Source organism: Mercenaria mercenaria, chromosome 10, assembly GCF_021730395.1.
Source record: "Mercenaria mercenaria strain notata chromosome 10, MADL_Memer_1, whole genome shotgun sequence".
Lineage (NCBI taxonomy): Eukaryota > Metazoa > Mollusca > Bivalvia > Venerida > Veneridae > Mercenaria > Mercenaria mercenaria.
The window spans coordinates 56,941,804-56,963,521 of record NC_069370.1 but is presented as its reverse complement, the minus strand read 5'-3'; the positions used below and the strand labels follow the sequence as shown (position 1 = coordinate 56,963,521).

The window sequence follows — 21,718 nt, the reverse complement described above, 5'->3', positions numbered from 1 at the left end:
TGGATTAAATGTTAAAAAATGAAAACAGCTATAAGTGTGTTTTATAGTCATGGCTTCAGAAAAGAGTTGTTTTTTTTCACAATTTTGAGCCACGGTAGATAAAAATAAAGTTGGTCTAATTTTAATGATCAAATATTCGGACTAGAATATGATAGATACCAGACAGTTAGTACACTGTCAGTATGATATTGCTGTTTATCTTGAGAGGCACATTTTTAACAAAGATCTCATAAGATTTTAATCGAAATTACAGCGGAATGTGGGTCGACACCGGACTGGAAGCTATATAATGGGTCTTGTTATTATGTAAATACACCAAAGGATGGACCAACATCCAGAAAGACATGGTTTGAAGCTAGCGACTACTGTAAACAACATGGCGGAGATTTAGCAAGCATTCACTCTCTAAAAGAAAATGGCTTTATTGCCACGCTTGTAAGTATCAATGATAAGGCGGAAAATAGAATTTCTGTTAGAAGGTATGTTTATTCTTACTTTAAATCAACGTTCTTTTGGGTAGAATAATCTGGCTTTACCATCTTTTGGTACCCTTGTTCAACATTTTATGTTATAGATTTTGAATGTAAATGTTTTCAGGCTGTGTTAGAATTTGTGTCAGAATTTGGCATATTTTGTAAAATGAAACACATATTGCTTATATACCTGGTTTGTCGTTCAAGAGTTTTGTTGCTCGTATTGTATATTGCTAGTGTTGATTAATATATACGACATTGAATAAAGCTTACATTTTCCTTTATGCAACAACCACATACGGTCAGAGCAAAAACAATGTACGCATTACATTGACATGCAATGTCGATAAACTGGTTAATTTGAAGCAATTTTCTCCATAAAGGTTTCTGGTTCTTGTATAAACTACCTATAACAATGATATAAAACGTAGGATAGTTCCAATTAAGGCATTACTAAGCAAGGTATTTACGAGAGGATTTTCGTATACAGCAACAGTCTTTAATGGCCACGATGCGGTCGTTGTGGCAGTTGTGAGAAAGTTGCTCCGTACTAGGGCATCGGGTTGTTGTTATTTTTTGTTCTTTGGGATCATGGAATCCATTCAGTGTTGTGTTATGATCAGAATTAAGATTAAGCTGGTACTAGGGAGATTGAGGAGTGTTGCATTTTTCATTATGTATTTCTTGTTATGGCATTAAGATTTGCTATTACTTTGCTTATTTGTGTTCTGTTACAAAGCAATTTAAAGTCTTATTTACGACCTATGTGAAGGTAGCTTAAACTCTACTCTACTGTCTGTCCTGATATATGGCGAGATAGTAATTACTTCCTAAAACAATGGCAAAAAAACCAAACCAAAGCTGTGGTATTTGCATCTTTTGCATGGAATATCAAATTTGAATAAAACGTGGTTATGAACATATTTCAAGTGCATTTTGCTCTTTACCGGAAAACTACTATTATTTTCAACTGAAATGCTGTTGTAGTTTAAAAGTATTACGTTAAGTAATCGGAAAGCATAATTAGTTAAATAAACGCCCTGTTCACCAAAATCCCATTACTATAAAAAAATTTGTTTTCTGTTTCCTATGAGATATTTTGCATCTTATGTTATTGTTGACTCTCATCTACCTCGGTTAATTTTAAACAGCTGTACATCTAAACCCCAATTTCTTTCATCAGAGAATTAAAGCCAATATTTTTATCTTGCAGAAATGTTTCTAATTGCAAATATATTATGCAGCATATTAGAGGAAATTAAATGTTTTAACTTTTAAGGTATTTTCGTGAGAAGTTAGAAAAGCTTGAGACTGTTCATATAAAATATAGAAAAATCTATATTTAAACATATTGCTTACGCAAATTATCAAACACGCACTATCTATCCGGGCTATCCATGACATGAAGCCACCTAGTAGTCAGCCATTGCTATACTACGCACTGGCATTGATACAGATGTTTCAAAAGTTATAAAGTATCCTACTATCGTCCTAAGACGCCATTAGAATGATATATACTTTATAAATTATAACTTGATCTTATGAAGTAAAGCTGCAATTATCGCGAAAAAAGTGGTTAAACTGTAGGGTTAAGAATTTCATGTTTTCTTGTGTTTTTTTTTTCTATTTTAATAGTCTATATGCTATAAAATATGTACTACACAGTGCAAAAGCTTTATTAAAATTGTGTAAAAAAAACTATTTATCATTCTACAGATAACTCGAGCTGTTTCAAGTGATTGCTGGATTGGACTATCTGATTATGGAGTGAATCAATTTGGGTAAGGCACAATCAAGATACTGTTTAAGAAGAACGAAGTAGAATAAACTCCATAAAATTCAATGATTTTTTGCCTTAAGGACCCCGTAAGCAGCTGCAGGGTACCTTACTTTAACATGATTACTGTCTGCATTGCTGAAGGATAACCATATTGTGTTGCATACCAAAATAAAGAAAGACAATTTGGAAAATAACATGGTACTATTTTCATAAAAGTCCTGCTCTCCAGTTTTTTTCTGTCAAAACAGTATAATTCATAAATTTCTGTGACTGTCTTCCAATAGATTCAATACTTTTACCAATATTTCATAAGAACCAAATTTGGTGTCACGTGTGGGGTTATATGACCTACCAAAGCGTGGTATAAACTGTTCCTAAATCATCAGAAAAAGGTGATACAGACAAAAACAAATAAGTTTCGGTATTCACTTCATATCCCTGCTGAATTAATAGCTTTATAATTCAAGAATGGGTATATCTATAAGAAGACTGTGATACACATTTTATAGATCTTTACTGTGTATAATAGTCAATCCAACACAGTTTAGGTTATATGGCGATTTTTCCAGCTTTTTCGACAGTGTAGGACGACCCCAGACATCCCTTTGAGCATTGTTTCAGGCATTGGCACAAGCCAGATGGTGGCTGTATCTTACACCCCAAGCGAGATTTTGAAATTGGTTAGGGTCATCTTATTCAGAGTCAGCGGCCTTAACCACTCAGTCGCAGAGGCTCTATCCTTCAAAAAACAAATGGCCATTTTGTATTCAATTACCTTCATAAATTCTGGCACTGACGTCACAGAGTTGCAATTTTTTTAGAAAGAAAAAAAGTGCTATTAAATATACCCTTCGTCCCTTCCTTCATTGCGTATTATCCTGCCATATTTTTTTCTACTTACAAACCAGACAGCTTCATTTCACGAATTCCTTCAGTAACTGGTTAAGAGTTCATTCATTATTCAGAGTTGTATACAAGTAGTTAAAGTACATGTAGTTACACCTCTGACTAAGATTTCCGTTATATGTATTATAGTTATATTAGGGCAATAAAATCTCTACAACTCCCCTCGGGCCTCCAATGATCGCATTTTCACGATTGCTTATTTGCATATTGCAATTTTCATTTAATCCAGTATTTATCTAATGGTTCTGGAAAGACTGTGATTGAATTAATAAACTAGCTGATTCCACCAAGAAGGTGCTAAGATCAGCATAAGTCAAATGTTTACTTATTTATCCTGAATACTAATTATGTAAAGGTTTTAAGCCGTGTGGCGGCCGTAAAAATGCTCCCGCACATTCAAACAGAGTTGTTATATTTCGATTATTTCAGTTCGTTCAGCACGACAGCTCTGTAGTGTTAGCGGTATTGTTCAGTCTTTCACATTTCGGCCTTGGTGTTTCCAATTCTCCCGCTTTCATAGCTTTGGGTATTGTCGTCTAATCATCCTTTAGATATGGTGCCTGCTTTTTAATTTTGTCTTTGGGCAGTTTCTGTAATCACCTCTCTCTAAATTCAAGTTTGTTTAGTTCTGCACATTTATTTTTCGTTAAAAGCAAGCCTATTATTTTACTTGGGGACTATACGCCGCTTTTCATAGAACTGCACTGTGTACACTATTGAAGGTTCCATGTACACCATCGCATGAACACATCTACGGATGTCTCAAAACTGTTCCTGATAATTGTAACATAAGCAAATGTTGAATTCTGCTCAACCTGGGGCTAGAGGGGGTGGACGGTGACGGCCGTCCATGAATAGGCTAAATCAACCCAAACCCGCAACATTTGTATTTATGACGTGTTGGGCGGCCTGTGGAGTTTCAATATGTTCTGCTTTTTATATGCATTTTGGCATCTGGCAGAACAAAATATAAAGAATATTTGCGAAATCAAAAATGCCAGTTCACTACTTAGAGTGCCTTTAGGTTAGTGCTCGTAAAGGTTATGGTATTTCATACAAAGACGTCATTGAACTTGTCGCAATTTTTTTACTACTCTTTTGCTCTCTGTTTACAGTTATAAAACTACAATACTCCTAGGAACTTATTTATATTATATTTGTTAAGTGTTGTTATGAAAAAAAAAAACTTGAACATCTTATTTCATATTGCAGATGGAACGACGGCAGTCCTTTTGATTTCGTACACTGGTCTGGTGGTGAGCCGAATGATGCATTTGGTTCTGAAAAATGTGGACAAATTAAAAGCTCAAATGGTTTGTTCAATTTTTTGTTTGTGCAACATTGCCTTTTGGAAATCCAAAATGCTTTTCAAATTAATGTATTAGTATTTTACTACATGTTAACATAAAGAATAAGAACGTGTATTGGAATATGGCCACTAGAATATTCCTTACTTGCTTCTAGTCTGTTATTGTCAGACAGATTTGAAGGACGATTAGTAAATGTGAAGGCAAAGGCTTTCTATTATCCTTGCCCTTAGTACATGCCATTTATACAAATATTGCATCTTTGATAACCTGTTCAGATTTTATGACATGCGCGTAATTTCTGAATACAATCAAAATGATTATATTAAAGATGATAATATGTATTTCATGAGAACTGAAAATCGTTATGAAATGCTCAAGAACGTCTTCACAAAAACCATATACATGTATTTTAAAATCTACATATATATATATAAACTGTAACGTTTTCAAAGTAAATCTATGCGTATAGAAATATTAAGTATAATTCAAACTATAAAATTTTGCATAATTGTCATGATTTCTTGTCAGCAAACAATGCACATTCACTGTATATAATGTCTTCTTATGTCAATGTCTCTAGCTTGTATTGATCTTGATATTTCTAGCTATTTCGTACGACTGCTTTGTTTTGTGCACTCCATGATTATTTGTACGTGGTATCAATAAGGAGAACGCAGATCTGAGGAACGTGGGGGTCGTGAGTTCGATCCCCGTACGAGGAGTTTGTTCTCCGTGATTATATAATAGGAGACATTGTGTCTGAAATTATTTGTCCTCTATTTCTGATTTATTTGGAGAAGTTGGCAGTTACTTGCTGAAAATAAGTTAGTATTGGTACAGAAGCCGTGAAAATTGGTTAGATTAACTGTCCGTCTTTACTTATGAAAAACTGCGCTAAGTCAAAAACGAAAACAAAGAAGAATGCAGTATTTTTCTCCCGAGATCACAGTAAGGTTATCAAGTGGTCGGAATAGGTCTACTAGAAAACCAGTTAGTATTTTTTACATTGCTAAGTTATGACATTACTTTGATATATTATAGCTTATTGGAATGACAATGACTGTAACGAGAAGTACCACTTTGTTTGTAAACGACCACAGGGAAATATTGCCCCTACTACTTCACTGCCGACCACTCTCATATCAGGAGGATGCCCCTCTGGATTTACATCTGTCAGCAATGGTACATACTGAATACTTCGAACAGAATTCTTAACCGGTTTCGGTCTGTAATGAAATGATATAAAACGATTCGGTTGTGGGGTTGGAATGTTATGCTTGTATACTGTTACATAATAGAATTAATATTTTGTTTTGGTTAGCGTCTGAGGTGCCGACAACCAGATATCCTATGCAATTTCAACAGAACATAAAATTAACGTTTAAAACTGACTTTTCAAATTCCTTAAGTCAAAGCTGTGTAAATGTAATAAAACTAAACACTTGATTATTTTTCCGGCAAAGTTTAGTGGAAATATGTGTACATAGACATATATTTCTTTCATAAATATTTTACAATGATCAGGTTGTTGTCGTGTGAATTGTAAGATTTAATTCACAGCATAAGTTGTTTATATGCACACTAGGTGGATTTTTGTTTGTTCTTTAAAAATGAATAAAGCTTATTGCCAGTTGAGAATTTCGTTTTGTACATAGATGTATGGACAGTGTTCATTTTATTAACACAAGAATTGACATACAGAAATATTGTTGATACAAATAGAAAACGTTTACACGGTTATTTTTGTGATAGCTTTGAATAGAAGTAAACGTTAAATACCCTTTCAAAAAAAGAGTATTTCGAAGTTTTTGTAAATGAAATAAATTTTATCGATTTTTATGAACAGATAATAAATGTTACAAGTTATATGGTGCCCGTAATACAGCACAAAGAATGAACTATACCTCTGCAAGGGACACCTGTCGAAAGTCAGGAACAGGATATGATATTGCCAGTGTAACAAATCACGAGGAACAAGGTAGTTGAATAGTTCGAAAGCTATGTACATATAATTCTTAGTGTAATCATGCAAATGCATGGCACTGTCAGCGGTACAAATCACGAGGATCTATGTACAAAACTAGCTTTAAAAAGTGTGCATGTGAACAGTGAACGGACAGGTTGTAGTATATTAATAACAGTGTTATTACGAAAATGTGCACGGACATGTTGTAGTACAACTGCAGCGTATGATTTACCAAAATTTGGATTGACAATGTGCAAGGTGAAGAAAATAGTCCTAATGTAAAGGTGTGTGCCGCTCAACACGGGTAACGTGGGTTCGAACCCCAATGAGGTACCGACCACAACTTAATTGAAATAAAAAATATTGGGGTTTTTTCAGGAAGCTTTCATCACAGTCGAGCTAAAACAAATTAGTATAATTAGTATAAGCAATTGTTACAGACTTATAGAGAAACATGTTGCAACGACATTGTTTTAAACATTGTGTACAAACCTAACTTATTTTTCAATTACATATGCTTTATTTGCATATTCAACGAAACCGTGTAAACAAAGTTTTCGAGTACCATTTAAATTTCGTTTGTAAATTTCAAAGCCTTTAAAATACTTTGAAGTTAATTAAATGGTTTACCATATAGATATATTATTTCACAGTTTTAATTTAACACTAGGGGCCTCCGTGGCCGAGTGGTGAAAGTCGCTGACTTCGAATCACTTGCTTTTGGTGTATAATTCTTCATGTGAGGAAGTCATTTAGCTGGCTCACGGAAGGCCCGTACGTAGTTCTATCAAAGTGCCTGCCCGTGATGAAATAATGCCCGGAGGGGCACCTGGGGTCTTTCTCTACTATCAAAAGCTGGAAAGACGCCATATGACCTATAATTGTGTCAGTGTTACGTTTAATCCAACAAGTAATTTAACACTTGTAAATATGTTGTACACCGCTTAAAGTCGTTGAACTAACGGCTGTATTTATCTCTTTTACCAGCATCGTTGGTCATAATGGTGAATGGGATGATAATTGATCGTGTTGGCGTTTGGATTGGTATTAATGACTTAAACAATAACCAACGGTTCACCTGGCAGGACAGTTCGCGCTTACAGTATACAAACTGGGATAAAAATGAGCCACAAATACACGTACGTCGACAGCTTTAAATATTTATCAATACAATCCGAATGACTATGAAATCAAAACAGTAAATTCAGATATAAGTGTATACGTCTAATGCCTTTGGACAGGTTCCGGATCAGAAAGATTCAAAGTCTAAGTTATACAAACACGCGAGTAATACTCAGGCAGACTACAGAGCTACATAACGCAATCAAAGGCTACTTTAAATTATGTGGCTGCCGATGCCAGTTAAAACTATTCTACAAAAACTACATTTCAAAAGTTAATTTTATCCGTTATTGTAAGGAAAAAATATCTCATACGTTATTCATCTTTGTTTTTACAGGGACACTGTGTTGAGATGTATACAGATATTCGCCATGCAGGAAAATGGCACAATATTAAATGTGGTGATAACCGGCCGTTTGTGTGTGAAGCCACTAAAGGTAACTGTGATTTGGAGATATCTCTAAGTAGACTTAGTGCTGTTACCTTTAGGACCATACTTTTTTATTTCAGTTCCACTTTATGCTACGTGTCGTTGGGTTGATGTCCATTTCATTACCTCCCACAAACAAACCCAGTTAAGTGTTAAAAAACGTTTTCTGCTTTCTAAACATGAATACAAACATATATTAAAATATCTCCTTATCCCCGTCCACAGACCACACGTTACCCACGGTGCCTCCTGTTGCCTGTAGCACGATTAGCGTACCTGGATATGTGGACAACAGTATGGATTGTTACAAACTGGACCCAACACCAAGATCCTGGCAAGATGCTATGACGTCATGTACCAAGGATGGCACACAGCTTACGTCAGTGATTACAGTATTCGAACAGGCGTTCATTGACACATTATCAGCTCATTTAAACTCTCCAGTGTGGATAGGTTTGGCAGATACACAGGTACAAAACATTAAGCCCTGTGAAAAAAACACATATTTAACTCTAATCCGAACATTTAGTAAAATGTCGTGATAATCAAATGAAATCTCCTTTACCGATGACTACGATTTCATCACACTTCGCCTGATATTCGTTTTTAGGCATTTGATTCATCAGTATGATAATGATTTCACAAGACAATGACAAGCCACGATTCTGTTCTTTACAAATCTTTGCCGTAAATACTCAAAATAAATTTGAATTTCTTTGCCTTAAAATAAAACCTCGAAACAAATTTGAATTTCAGACATTTTTTGATAATTTACAGTACGTCAAATTTGGCCACACTAATTTCATCCCCTTTAGTCGTACATATATCTAAACGGTTATTCCTTCCCAACATTTTAATGTGATGTGCTATTGAAACTTTTTTAGCTCACCTGAGCAGTGCTCAGGTGAGTTATTGTGATCGCTCGATGTCCGGCGTCCGTCATCTGTCGTCTGTCTGTCTTTCGTCTGTCTGTCGTCTGTCAACATTCAGCTTGTGTATGCGATAGAGGCTGTATTTTTCAACTGATCTTCATGAAATTTGGTCAAAATGATAACCTTGATAAAATCTAGGCCAACTTTGAAAAAAGGTCTTCTCGGATCAAAAACTAGGTCACTAGGTCAAATCAAAGAAAAACATTGTGTATGCGATAGAGGCTGTATTTTTCAGTTGATCTTCATATATTTTGGTCAGAATGATAACCTTAATGAAATCTAGATCAAGTTTGAAAATGGATTAACTGTAGACAAAAACTAGGTCACTAGGTCAAATCAAAGAAAAACCTTGTGTATGCGATAGAGGCTGTATTTTTCAATTGATCTTCATGACATTAGATCTAAGTCAGAATGATTGCTTTAATGAAATCCAGGTCGAGTTTGAATATGGGTCATCTGGGGTCAAAAAGTAGAACACTAGGTCAAATCAAAGAAAAACCTTGTGTATGCGATAGAGACTGTATTTTTCAATTGATCTTCATGAAAATTGGTCAGAACGATTGCCTTGATGAAATCTAGGTCAAGTTTGAATATGGGTCATCTGGGGTCAAAACTAGGTCATATAAAAGAAAATACTTGTTTAAACTCAAGAGACCACATTTTTATGTCCAATCCTAATGAAAATTGGCGAGAATATTTGTTTCCATGAAATCACAAGGTCAAACATGTTGACACTGTTATGGTGTGTGTTTCTCAGGTGAGCGACCTAGGGCTATCTTGGCCCTCTTGTTTTACATGTTTTCATCCAAAGAAAGAGTTCATATAAGTATAAGGGTAATGACTCCTAATAGTCGTTTATCATTTAATGTAAATCTTTCAAGTTATTCCTAGCAGTTTAAATCTAATAATTTTATTATTTCATCATTTGTCTCTAGGAACGTGTCTTAGAAACAATTCATATGTGCATATATAAAAAGGGTAGGCTACAATAGATCTGCATTCTGCATATTCTACTTCGGGGTTCGAATTAGAAACTACTGCTATCTGGTTGTCAGCTAGGAACCAGTGTTCATTTAACAGCTTTTGTACCATCTAGTTTTCAAATGCGGATGATTGCAAAGTTAATTGCTTAGCTTTTGAAGTATCTGTCATTGAAGGGTACTGGTACCTATACGTGGAAGGATGGCAACGCTGTTGTGTACACTAGCTGGGACAAAAATGAACCCACATATGGTGCAGGCAGATGTGTGGTGTCTAAAAATGGTCTCTGGGACGACAAAATGTGCACAGAAGTTTATCCTTCAATATGCAAGAAACCTCTTTGTGAGTTGTTTTCGTCGTTTCTACTTTCATAATTAATGTAGATGATAAAAATATCCTATGAGCATTATTCACGGAAATAGTTTATTTTTAGATACTAACAACTAAACTTATAGAAAACCATTTAATTTGGCTTAATATATGTACAAACTGTGTTTGTGGAATAGCATTCGCACTTAACTGGCATGCGTACCTATAATTTGTTTTAAAACAAAATTCCAGTTTTTTTCTTGTAAATACGCATTTTCAATGTGCTAAGCTTTACATAGTATCAGGTTATGCTATTTTGAGCCTAGCACACAGTACTGTTTATACACTGAAACTTAGAAATTTTGTTTAGATAGATATAAATTGTTCATGTTTTTAAAAATGAATTTGAGTCTAATATGTTTTAAATGAAATTGCGGAGAATGATATAAACAAAGCGAATCTGAGACACGCGCGATATTCGAAGAATTAATTGAAGACATGGGTCATAATATTTCGGAATTCGACAAAACAAATAAATAGATGAGCAAACACTTTGTATTACTTGTTTCGATAAAGTCTTGCCCACTACAATGGCTTTGATCAATTCAAAGTCAAAAAGGGCCATAATTCAGTCAAAATAGTATTACTCTTGCTACAGAAAGGAAATATAATGTTAACAAGTTTTTTCGAAGTTTTTAAAAAGCCAATGTCAAAATAGTTTGTGACAAACATGGAATTTAGAAAACAAAGAACAATTTTAAGTCCAAATAGGACCATAATTCGCAAAAAATAGATGACAGGTTTAACGTTTCTTTTCTAAAATAGACTTTATACTAAACAAGTTTGATTAAAGTTTAAAGCATATTCAAATTTTACAAAACAATGTAAGAATGATTGAAGAATGGTGTCAAAAATTTCCAGGAATTCTATACAAAAGAAATAAATAATTAGACAACACGTTCTTGTATTAACTTTGGATTTCGATAATCCTTGAACATAAAATGGCTATATATCCAATTTCAAGTCCAAAAGGCCTAATTTCAGTAAAAATAGTTATGTACTCTTGCTACAGATGGAAATCATATGTTAACAAGTGTTCGAAGTTTAAAAGCCATATGTCAAATAGTTTTGACAAACATGGACTTGTATGAAAACAGAACCAATTTTAAAGTCCAAAAAGGACCATAATTCAGCCAAAATAGATGACAGAGTTACGTTCTCTTTCCTACAGATAGAGACTATTATACTAAACAAGTTTGATAAAAGTTTCAAAGCCATATGTCAAACACTTTACAAAAAATATGAACTGGTACGAAAAACTTAACCAAGATTTCTAAGTCAAAAGGGGCCATAATTCAGCCAAAATCCTTGATGGAGTTATGTACTCTTGCCTATAATTGGACATGGTGATGGTAAACAGGTGTTGAAAGTTTCAAAGCTTTATCTCAAAAGACTTTGTCAAAATATGAAATGGTACGAAATATTAACCCAGATTTCTAAGTCAAAAAGGGCCATAATTCAGCCAAAATCCTTAATGGAGTTATGTGCTCTTGCCTATAACTGGACATAGTGATGGTAAACAAGTGTTGAAAGTTTCAAAGCTTTATCTCAAAAGACTTTGTCTAAATATGAACTGGTATGAAAAACTTAACCAAGATTTCTAAGTCGAAAGGGGCCATAATTCAGCCAAAATCCCTGATGGAGTTATGTACTCTTGCCTATAACTGGCCATGGTGATGGTAAACAAGTGTTGAAAGTTTCAAAGCTTTATCTTTAAAGACTTTGTCAAAATATGAACTGGTACGAAAAACTTAACCATGATTTCTAAGTCAAAAGGGGCCATAATTCAGCCAAAATCCTTGATGGAGTTATGTGCTCTTGCCTATAACTGGCCATGATGATGGTAAACAAGTGTTAAAAGTTTCAAAGCTTTATCTCAAAAGACTTTGTCAAAATGTGGACTGGTACGAAAAACTTAACCAAGGTGTGACGCCGACGCCGACGCCGACACCGACGCCGACGCCGTGGTGAGTAGGATAGCTCTACTTATTCTTCGAATAGTCGAGCTAAAAACGAAACTCGAGACGACGTTTCGTGGGAAGCAGATTAAAAATAAACCCGATTAGCTATGATGTTGGAACGAAAAACACAAATATAAGGTTGGTTCCACGGAACGAGAAGATATACTCGGATGTCCTCTCTTTTTATCCGTACTAATGACCTGTTTGAGTGTGCTGTATAGACAAACATAAGCATTTATAAAATATAACGTCTTATGAAGTTGTAGCAATAATAATATTACAGTCAATTACAGTAATGTGACAAGGTATACAGCATTTTAATCTAGATTTTTAAATTAATAATTGTCGAAAACAACGACAATTAAAAGAAGAGTTCTGAGTGATGTCAGACAATAAGTCAAAATTTTCAACAAGAAACAAGAAGATGAAATCATTTTTCATACCATTTAATCAGCCTGAAAATCCGCGCAGGAAATAGCTCGAAGGCTTTTTAGAAATTTCACACACGGTCTCTTTAGAACGTGTTTTTTTTTTAGTATTTAGTTTAACAAGACACTAGTTCTGTTAAGTTAGTAGAAAGACACTCACGAATGTTTTAGTTACATAAACAATATCATTTTAAATGATCTCAAGTCATGTTAATTAAGTACGTAAAAACTAGATGCAACTTAAATGTTCCAAAATGCAAGACTGTTACTAAAATGGCATAAATCGCGATATATATTCAACTTTAGTTAATCCAGTCAGTCCGTTAACACCAAGTCCTGGAGGGTATTGTGCGGATATCACTTGGAAACAGTACAACAATTTCTGCTACTTCCTAAATCTAAATGTAAGTATTCAATTAATAAATATGTTGTCAGACTACGTCTTGTCTTGTTCTAAATTCTTTGTTAACAAGGTGCAAACATCAAAATAGTCAATATCAGAAAGTATCGCTGACATAGTCAGTTTAATTTCACGTAACTTATATTTCTTTGCTGATTGCGATATAGGGGGCACTTTCTTCTGACAATAACCCCACATCTTTATCATTTAGTTAACGTATTTGATTTAGCACTTCTGTCTTTACTGCTGTATTGAAAGACACGTCTGCATTTAAAAATATCGTTTCAGCCGACCTTCTCGTACAGTGCGGCTGAGAATGACTGCACGAGCAGGGGTATGCAACTTGCCAGCGTGGCCTCAAAGTTAGAAGAAAACTTCATTCTTCAAACTTTAGATTATGATCAAGCCGCTTCAGTAAATATATGGATCGGATTTAGAAAGAAAGGTAGTATTGCGTCATTTTATCATTAACCTTTACCCTTCTAAATTTCTAAAATGGACTTGTCCATCATTCAGTTTGGGAAGTACCACATATTCTTCAAAGGGGTGTTCACAGAAAATTTACAACTGACTGAATAGCAAACAGTGCAGACTGTGAATAGCCTGCACAGGCCTGCAGGCTGATCTTGGTCTGCACTGGTCTCAAAGGCAGAATCACTTGTCGCCAGCTGGCTAGAATGTCATATGTGTTGTTAATGAAACAAACGTATGTCGTTTATTACTCGATGTAGCATATGTTAATGTACATTTACTTTAAAACAATAATCTCTCACCAGCTCGAAGTAAATGTTTAATTTAACTACACAATTATCAGTGAGTCATACACTGGTATAAGTATGCGGCGTTGCATATTTTGCCAAATGTTGAAACAGATCTTTAAAGTCAACTTTATAGGTTACTTTTATGCCTTTCTGACATAAACCGGTCCTGAGACTATAAATCGAGGGCTTAGAGCGAAAATGGTCTATCTGCTTCCATTTCTATAAACAGACAGACCAGTTTCGCTCTAAGCCTTCGATATTAGTTATTAGATAACATGTGGTATATGTATGTATTACAAATTATTTTTTCAAAAATGTTATATTTTGTTGAGCTCTCATTTAATCCATCTCCTAATTTCCTCAGGCGGTTTCTTTTCATGGTCTGATGGAGCACCTGTGCGGTATGTTAATTGGAACACTGGACCGACGGGTAAAGATTGTGTCATGATGAGACACATTGACGGAAAGTGGCAGGATTCAGTGTGTTCTTCTCTCAAGGGCTACATCTGTAAAACAACTAAACGTAAGCAGAGAATGTCCTAGATCTAATACTAATGTTTAAAGTAATACCGACAAATTTGCTCATTTACATATATCAAGATGTTATAGGTTTGGTTTAAAAGTAAAATTAAGAATTCTTCTTCGCGAGGTTAAATCGGAGACGTCCAGGAGCGAAAGCGATTTATTGCGTATGCTACTTGTAAGATCCTGGACACATTTGCTTTGGCCACTTGATAGGTAATAGCAACGTACGTTCTTGTGTGCATGTATGCTAAAATATAAAATTTGAAAGAATATAAGAATTTCATAAAAGGTCGTAAATGGATGTAACGTTGATGAGTTGATGTTTCCTGATATTAGGAGCGCTTTCTCTGTCAGACGAAATGCATGTAAAATGTGAAAATAGGCGATTTAAAAAGCTTAGTGTGCCTTTTATACTTAAACAATTTATTTGTATGCGTTTTTAGATATCGTCATTTTGTTTTTCCAGTTCCCGCGACAACGGCCCCATCCACAACCACAACAATAAGTACTCCTACAACGTCAACCTTATCATCATCATCATCATCATCATCATCTCCATCTACAACCACAACAGTAAGTAGTACTACAACTCCTACGTCTACCTCATCGTCAAAACAGACTTCTTCCATATCTTCAAGTAACACAGCAGTACAAAGGAACTCCCCGAGTCAAGGTGGTGCTAGTAATCATCCAGTTTCTCCCAAATATTCTGGATCAACGGTCTATATACCTTCATGGGCGGACAAACAGAAACAAAACCAGAATCAGTCAAACGGTAATTATTAGTAATGAATATCCTAATGAAAATACAACCAACTAACTGTTTCAGATGATTTTTGAATGTGCTATAGTTGTTTTAGTATTTCAATGAAAATGACAGTGGACCACTTACAATACACTTTTGGACAAAATAAACCCGAAAAATTATGCCTATTTTCAGAATAAAAAGGGTTTGTAAATCAATCTTGAACATTCTTATAACCAAACATCAGCATCTTTAAAGAGTACTTGATAACAATATATCTTAGTTAAGGCATTAATAGTAAATTGTCAGCAATGTCCATTATCATGCTTTGGTTATTCGAAAAACTGAACAATTCTCGTTTTCTGTAATTTAACTTCAGACGCCATTTAGTTGCTGTTTTTCGAATTTTCAGGGGATCTTAGTGCCGGACAGGTGGTTGGGATAGTTGTGGGTACATTGCTTATATTGGCAATTGCGTGTGTTGCACTTCTAATTGTCAAGCGGAGAAGCGATGGGAATATGTTTTCATTTCATCGTTTGATAGGTAGAGGAGGCGTTGGTGGGTTTGATAATGCTGCCTATGATAAAGGAATGGACAGTGTGAATATAACTAAAAATGGCAAAAATGGACATGTAACAAATGGAAATAGTGTCGTATTTGCAGACTTTTCAGGAGAAGATGGGTCATAGCTTCATAGTTTTCGATTATTTCATTGTTTCATTTACCTGTCACAATAATCATATGGCATTTAATAGGGTTAAGTGCAATGGCTGGTGCAATAAATTAATGTGTGTTTTATGTTGAATTGTGTTATGAGCACTGCCTTTGTCGATACCCATGATTTGACTACTTACGTTTCACTGCATATGTTAACCGTTGCTTAATTGTTTAGCTTTGTACTTAATACACCTTACCACATTGTTGTATCAATAAAAATCATGGAAGTTTTTTTCTAATGTAAACTCAAACAGGCTTTTCAACTATCTTGCTAATTTCTTTGAGACCCACATATAGATAAATGTTTGTTGCGTTAAGACAATCGTAAAATAAGTAAAAATTGTTTCATCGTAAGTGTAAAAATACTGTTAAAGCGCTTTTGTTATTTTGGCAAATTTGTCTTCAAAGTACTAATATTACATTTGTAAATTCACCACATACTTAGAAAGCTATGTTGTAAATACCATATAAAATATTTACAAAATCGAGTACTGCAATGATATGATGTTATTCTTTTTCTCATTTTTAAAAAGTCACAAAATATACAGTTTTGGATTTACTTTAAGTAATGTTATCATTTATAATGGTACAGAGGTGTATATACTAAATTTTACTGATATGTGGCCAAACATCGAACAACATTTATATATGGTTATTTGTAGCTGATTTTGTTTAAAATTTAATGTATAATTCCAAACACGTGTCAGAAATTTCATAACAAGAAACCCGATTTTTAACGGACTGTTATGAAATTTTCACAAATAAAAGTTCACGAAATCTCCGACAGACTGATATTTGTTCAGTTCTCTGTTTTTCTGTATTTTAGACTCACCAAAGCACAACGAACTGAATGAAAGGTACAGTACCCGATTGTCGTCCGTTGTCCGTCAGTCTGCGTTAAAATTATTTTTAGTCCATATCTCCTCTGAAATCATTGGCTGGAAATTGATGAAACTTAGCGCAATTATTCCTCTGATTGTCCTCTTCCAGTTCTGCTTCGATGCACGTAAGAGCGAAAATTGGAAAATCTTTAAACGATATGAGCCGCGCCATGAGAAAACCAACATAGTGGCTTTGCGACCAGCTTCCGCGCAGTCTGGTCAGGATCCAAGCTGTTTGCTAACGGTTTCTCTAATTGCAATAGGCTTTAAAAGCGAACAGAATGGATCCTGATCAGACTGCGCGGATGCGCAGGCTGGTCTGGATCCATGCTGGTCGCAAAGCCACTATGTTGGTTTTTTCATGGTGCGGCTCATATGGTTTGATTTCGACGTAAGTTCAGTGAAATGTCTGTGGGTGACATTCTAAGAAGAGTGTCCAATTTATTCATGTTTTAAAAGACATGGCCGCAAGACGGTGCGGTCACTTTGCCCTATTTGTTATAGTTAAATATTTACTAAACCTGTTCAGATTTTTCCTATTTATAACAAACATAACTGTCACCTTCCCTATATGTATAGTGTAGGAACTTTAAAAAAGATCTTGTTAGAATTGCTGGTCCAATTTTGAAAAGAGCATTCATGACACAAATGTTCCTTAAGTAATCCTTTTCAGGTTTGTCAAAAAAACATGGAACTTTAGAGAAATGTTTCTTGGAACTTTTTGTCTAATATTGTTCTAATAAGTCCCAAAGTCCGATTCTTAAAACCATAACCGCCAGATCTAAATATTTAAATCTCCAAACTTTAGCTACTCCTTACCCATTGGCCGGTTATGATTTTTGTTCTGAAATACATCGTATTTCATGAGTGACCGTGTGAAAATATTTTTCATATATTTCCGATTTGTCAAAAACATCATTGCTGCCAGAGCTATAAATATACAAATCCTATAGCGTCATCGCTTCTCCAAAACTACCGGTCCAATAATGAGATGAATTTACAGAAATTTTATTCTTCCATTGTTTATAGCTGTCTTAATTTGTCAAAAAAAAACATACCTGCCTGCCTGCCAGTGGCTAGTTTAGTTTTAGAATACTTGCAAACCTTCTCCGCTTAAACTGTAGACCAGCTGTCAAAATATTTCTTGTTATACCTGTTCGAGCTGTGAAAATCTGATGAGCGATATAAGGCCACCATGGCTATCATGTTTCAAATACAATGGCATATCTATCGCTTGATGTTTTCTTTGAAAATTTACAACATGTAATAGTTATTAATTATATGATTTTTATATGTGTAGTGCTTTCAGCGCCGCCATGTTTTCTATAAGTTGACGATACGTCATCACTATTCATCATAATAGTAACTTGAATGTTAAAACTGTAAGGGAAAATGCTAGTATAATATGACTTCTAACATGACTGGATGTCAGTTAATTAATCATTCACAAAAAAGTAAAACGGTTGACAATTCTATGATCACCAAAAGTTTACTGGTTAGAAAACACTTTGATTATGATATCAGTTTGCCGCATGACGTCCAAGTCATTAATATTCGGATGGATATCAGCGTACATTCCAATGAGCCTGTAAGAATACAACATACAATGCCATCTCAGTTTATTGTCTGGTTTACCACGGTTCATCACTGAGTTTCTTTTAATACATATTTAACCACTCTGGCTAATGCCCTCGTATTTCATTCGTGATGTAGTTTTCGTGTTTTGTGGTGTTTTCTTTGTATTTCATTTCAACGGAAATATTAGCATACATTGTGTGTTCAAACCTTTGGCATTGTAAATATATTTCAATATGAATATCTTGTACACAGTTTTGTTCTTTTTTGTTTTCATACGTTCATGTAAAAATAAGCCACGGTGTAGAAACATTATTTAGCAAGGATGATGTTATTTGAGGTGGTACCCTGTAATAACATTCATCAATTCCCGTTCTGTTACGTTTCTTTGAGTGTGTGTTTTTGTTGGACTCCTTCACATGTTATGACAACCCATGTGTTACATAAACCGCCAAACTAGCCGAAATATTATTCCCTTGGAGATTGACGAATGCAATAAAAGGCACTAACCTGTTCTCAAAATGACCCAAACTGTCTCTGTTAAATCAGACTGACAGATAATACTATATAGATATATATTTGTTAATTTCAGTGTAAGATCGAAATTTCTTTCACCGAGTGAACACTAGATAACATTTCTTGTAATAGTGTTCAAAACATGCGATGTTCAGCAGTGAAAGTTTTTCGATCTTTCGTGTAAGAAAAACGATTAACATTTTTTGGATTCCTTTTCAAAAGTTTTAAGTAAGTTTTCCCTGTGAGTTTTTTCTCATTTTTAACTCTAATAGTTCATTAATTTACTGGAACCCATGCACAACACCATACTGCGCTTACACCATACTGTGCTTATACCATGCACAACTGCGCTTATACCATGTGCAACACAATGAACTAATAAAATTTCGATTTTTGCTGTGCAGTAATAACGGGGGAGGCTTTAGCATACGTTATACACAAGTATATTCAAAATGAAAAGAAAGTAAGGGTTACTTTTTATACAAGCACGTGTGAAGCTAGAATTTCCGCCACAAAAAAAGAAAGAAAATAGGTTTTTATTTCTTTTTTCGCCAAATTCTAGAAATCATTATTTTTTTTCTTTTTCCGCCAAATTCTAGCGAGCAAACTGTATTAGAAAGCTTTTTAATGCCTCTAGAGTTAAATCAAGACCAGTGTCTGAAAGGTGAACACCATCCGGCCTAAATAAAGCGCTGTTTTTGTGGTCTATATCTATTGTGAAGTGTCTTCCTCGACTATTTTCACTTACGAGTTTAACACCGATGTAGTTTATAAATATTGTTCCAGACGGGTTATTGATTCTAGTTACTCTTATTTCCACCTTTTTTGTTACATCAAGTAAAGTTTAGTTCTCTTCAGAGGATTTGAGCCGTGCCATGAGAAAACCAACATAGTGGGTGTGCGACCAGCATGGATCCAGACCAGCCTGCGCATCCGCGCAGTCTGGTCAGGCTCCATGCTGTTCGCTTTTAGAGCATATTGGAATTGGAAAAACTGTTAGCGAACAGCATGGATCCTGACCAGACTGCGCAGGCTGGTCTGGGTCCATGCTGGTCGCATACCCACTATGTTGGTTTTCCCATGGCACGGCTCATTTATAAAGTTTATTGTCTTAAATCTTTACGGAATGTGAAAATTAAAGTTTGAAAACTGAGAAAGATCTAATATTGTTAACGATAAAGTTTGGGTCTTGTGTTGTACACTTTCTTTTATTGCTGCCTAGCATCAAGCTACATTAATGTGTCTGATAGAGAGACAAGAAATTTGACTTAAAGTTTTCATCGAATATGAATAGTTTTAATAACCTTTTTTCAACCCATGAGCTGGTTTCGGACAAAAGAAAATTGGACTGGGTTAGGTGATTCCAATATATCCCTTTTAAGATATTGTTAATTCACAGTCGTTCTTTTTTCTGGAGACATTTCACGAATACGCAATAAACGAAAGTATGAATATGGCCATCTGAATATAAAATCTAGCTAAATAGTTTCATTTCTAGTACAATTCTTATGAAAAATCCCTGCAAGCTGAATAATTTCAATCAAGTGTAAAGTTTGCTCATAAGCTAACTAAAATACCCTGAATGGATTCAAACTAAAGGTTTGCTATTTTCGAAATTCATTTCTGCGTGTGACAAAATATCCTAAAATTCACGTTTATATGAACAGAACTACCCCGACAGTAATGGTAACTTACATTGCCTATATATATTTTGAATCAATCACGCAGTGCGCAAATGACATTTATTTGACTTGCTTATCTGTAAATTGGTACGATCAAATTGTCAGTAAACAATTAACATATTGAAGGGCAATATTTCATTTTAATCTAGAACATCGGTACACTTGAAATGTGACAAATAATTAATCAAAGTATGTCTAGTATTTGCTTTACTGTTGAAAACTTCAATTCGAGTTCAAAATGTCATAAATGTCAATATCAGATCTCGTGTCAATTTCATTCGTAACATTCGAAATTAACATGTGAAATATTTCAAATTTAATGTAATGAGATGGAATATGTCTCCTATTCATTAATGAACCAGACAATACCTGTCACTTACTTTATATCTTCATTGAATCGAATTTCAAAAAGTGGACACCTCTACATACAAGCAGTGTAATATTTTTCTACATGCAATGAAATGGTGACTTATCTATATGAAACACTGACTGTCTGTTTTCTGAAATTGCGATTTATGATAGAGTCGTGAATGCTAAATGCTGGAATTTAAAACGTTGACATCTTTGAACCAAAAAAATGTGCTAACTTTCCCCCGAGACTGAATTTTTTTGGTCATATGTTTCACTTATCTTGACATACTTTGAATTAAAGCCTTATTTTTACTATATAAACAGTGATTGATTAGAGTTATTCAAATGGTCAAAAATGCCACTTCGTCTTATGTTACTAAGCAATCAAAGAGGCTGTTATCCTTTTTTTTATTGTTTTTCTTTTTTAAATGGCCGTAACTACCTTAAATAATATTTCTGATAAATATTCAATTGCTGCAAATTTCCCGTAAACGAAATCTTAATTTTATATAACTCTGACTTTCCCTTTTAAATCATTACACTGTTCCGCATTGCATGCTTAACATTGGTATCGAGGGTTAGTCATTTGGTCTCTTTAAGTAACATTTTAAGTATGTCCAAAACATATTTATTTATTTTATGATCATCGTGTTTGGTCTGTTATTAAGGTAATAAAACACACTATTTCATGTTTTATGGTATCCTTCACAGGTACTTCAATATAAGTATGTATTGACCTTTCATATTAAAGGACATCCAATTGTAATATATTGTTTCAAATTATCGATAATATTAATCACTATGGGGTGTATGTAAAGTAAATGTATTCTACCACAGTATGAAAGAAGACTGTTGAAACAAAAACTTCGGAGATGCATGTTTCACGAAAACTTTTCGCCGATTTGA

General features: G+C 34.5%; 1 protein-coding gene across 2 annotated transcripts in view; it reads left to right on the top strand.

Moving 5' to 3' along the window:
- Positions 1–18,513, top strand: part of LOC123561471 (macrophage mannose receptor 1-like) — a 60,786-nt gene extending 42,273 nt beyond the window's left edge. For both annotated transcript variants that reach the window (XM_045353867.2, XM_045353868.2), the window contains exons 27-40: positions 254–435; positions 2,190–2,254; positions 4,372–4,472; positions 5,511–5,651; positions 6,316–6,447; positions 7,423–7,574; positions 7,895–7,994; positions 8,213–8,457; positions 10,077–10,242; positions 12,965–13,062; positions 13,347–13,503; positions 14,184–14,342; positions 14,811–15,119; positions 15,502–18,513. In XM_045353867.2, the coding sequence (XP_045209802.2) occupies positions 254–435; positions 2,190–2,254; positions 4,372–4,472; positions 5,511–5,651; positions 6,316–6,447; positions 7,423–7,574; positions 7,895–7,994; positions 8,213–8,457; positions 10,077–10,242; positions 12,965–13,062; positions 13,347–13,503; positions 14,184–14,342; positions 14,811–15,119; positions 15,502–15,779 (2,285 nt within the window). In that variant the 3' untranslated portion in view covers positions 15,780–18,513. The remainder of the gene's footprint in view (positions 1–253; positions 436–2,189; positions 2,255–4,371; positions 4,473–5,510; positions 5,652–6,315; positions 6,448–7,422; positions 7,575–7,894; positions 7,995–8,212; positions 8,458–10,076; positions 10,243–12,964; positions 13,063–13,346; positions 13,504–14,183; positions 14,343–14,810; positions 15,120–15,501) is intronic.
- The last annotated feature ends 3,205 nt before the right edge of the window (positions 18,514–21,718 follow it).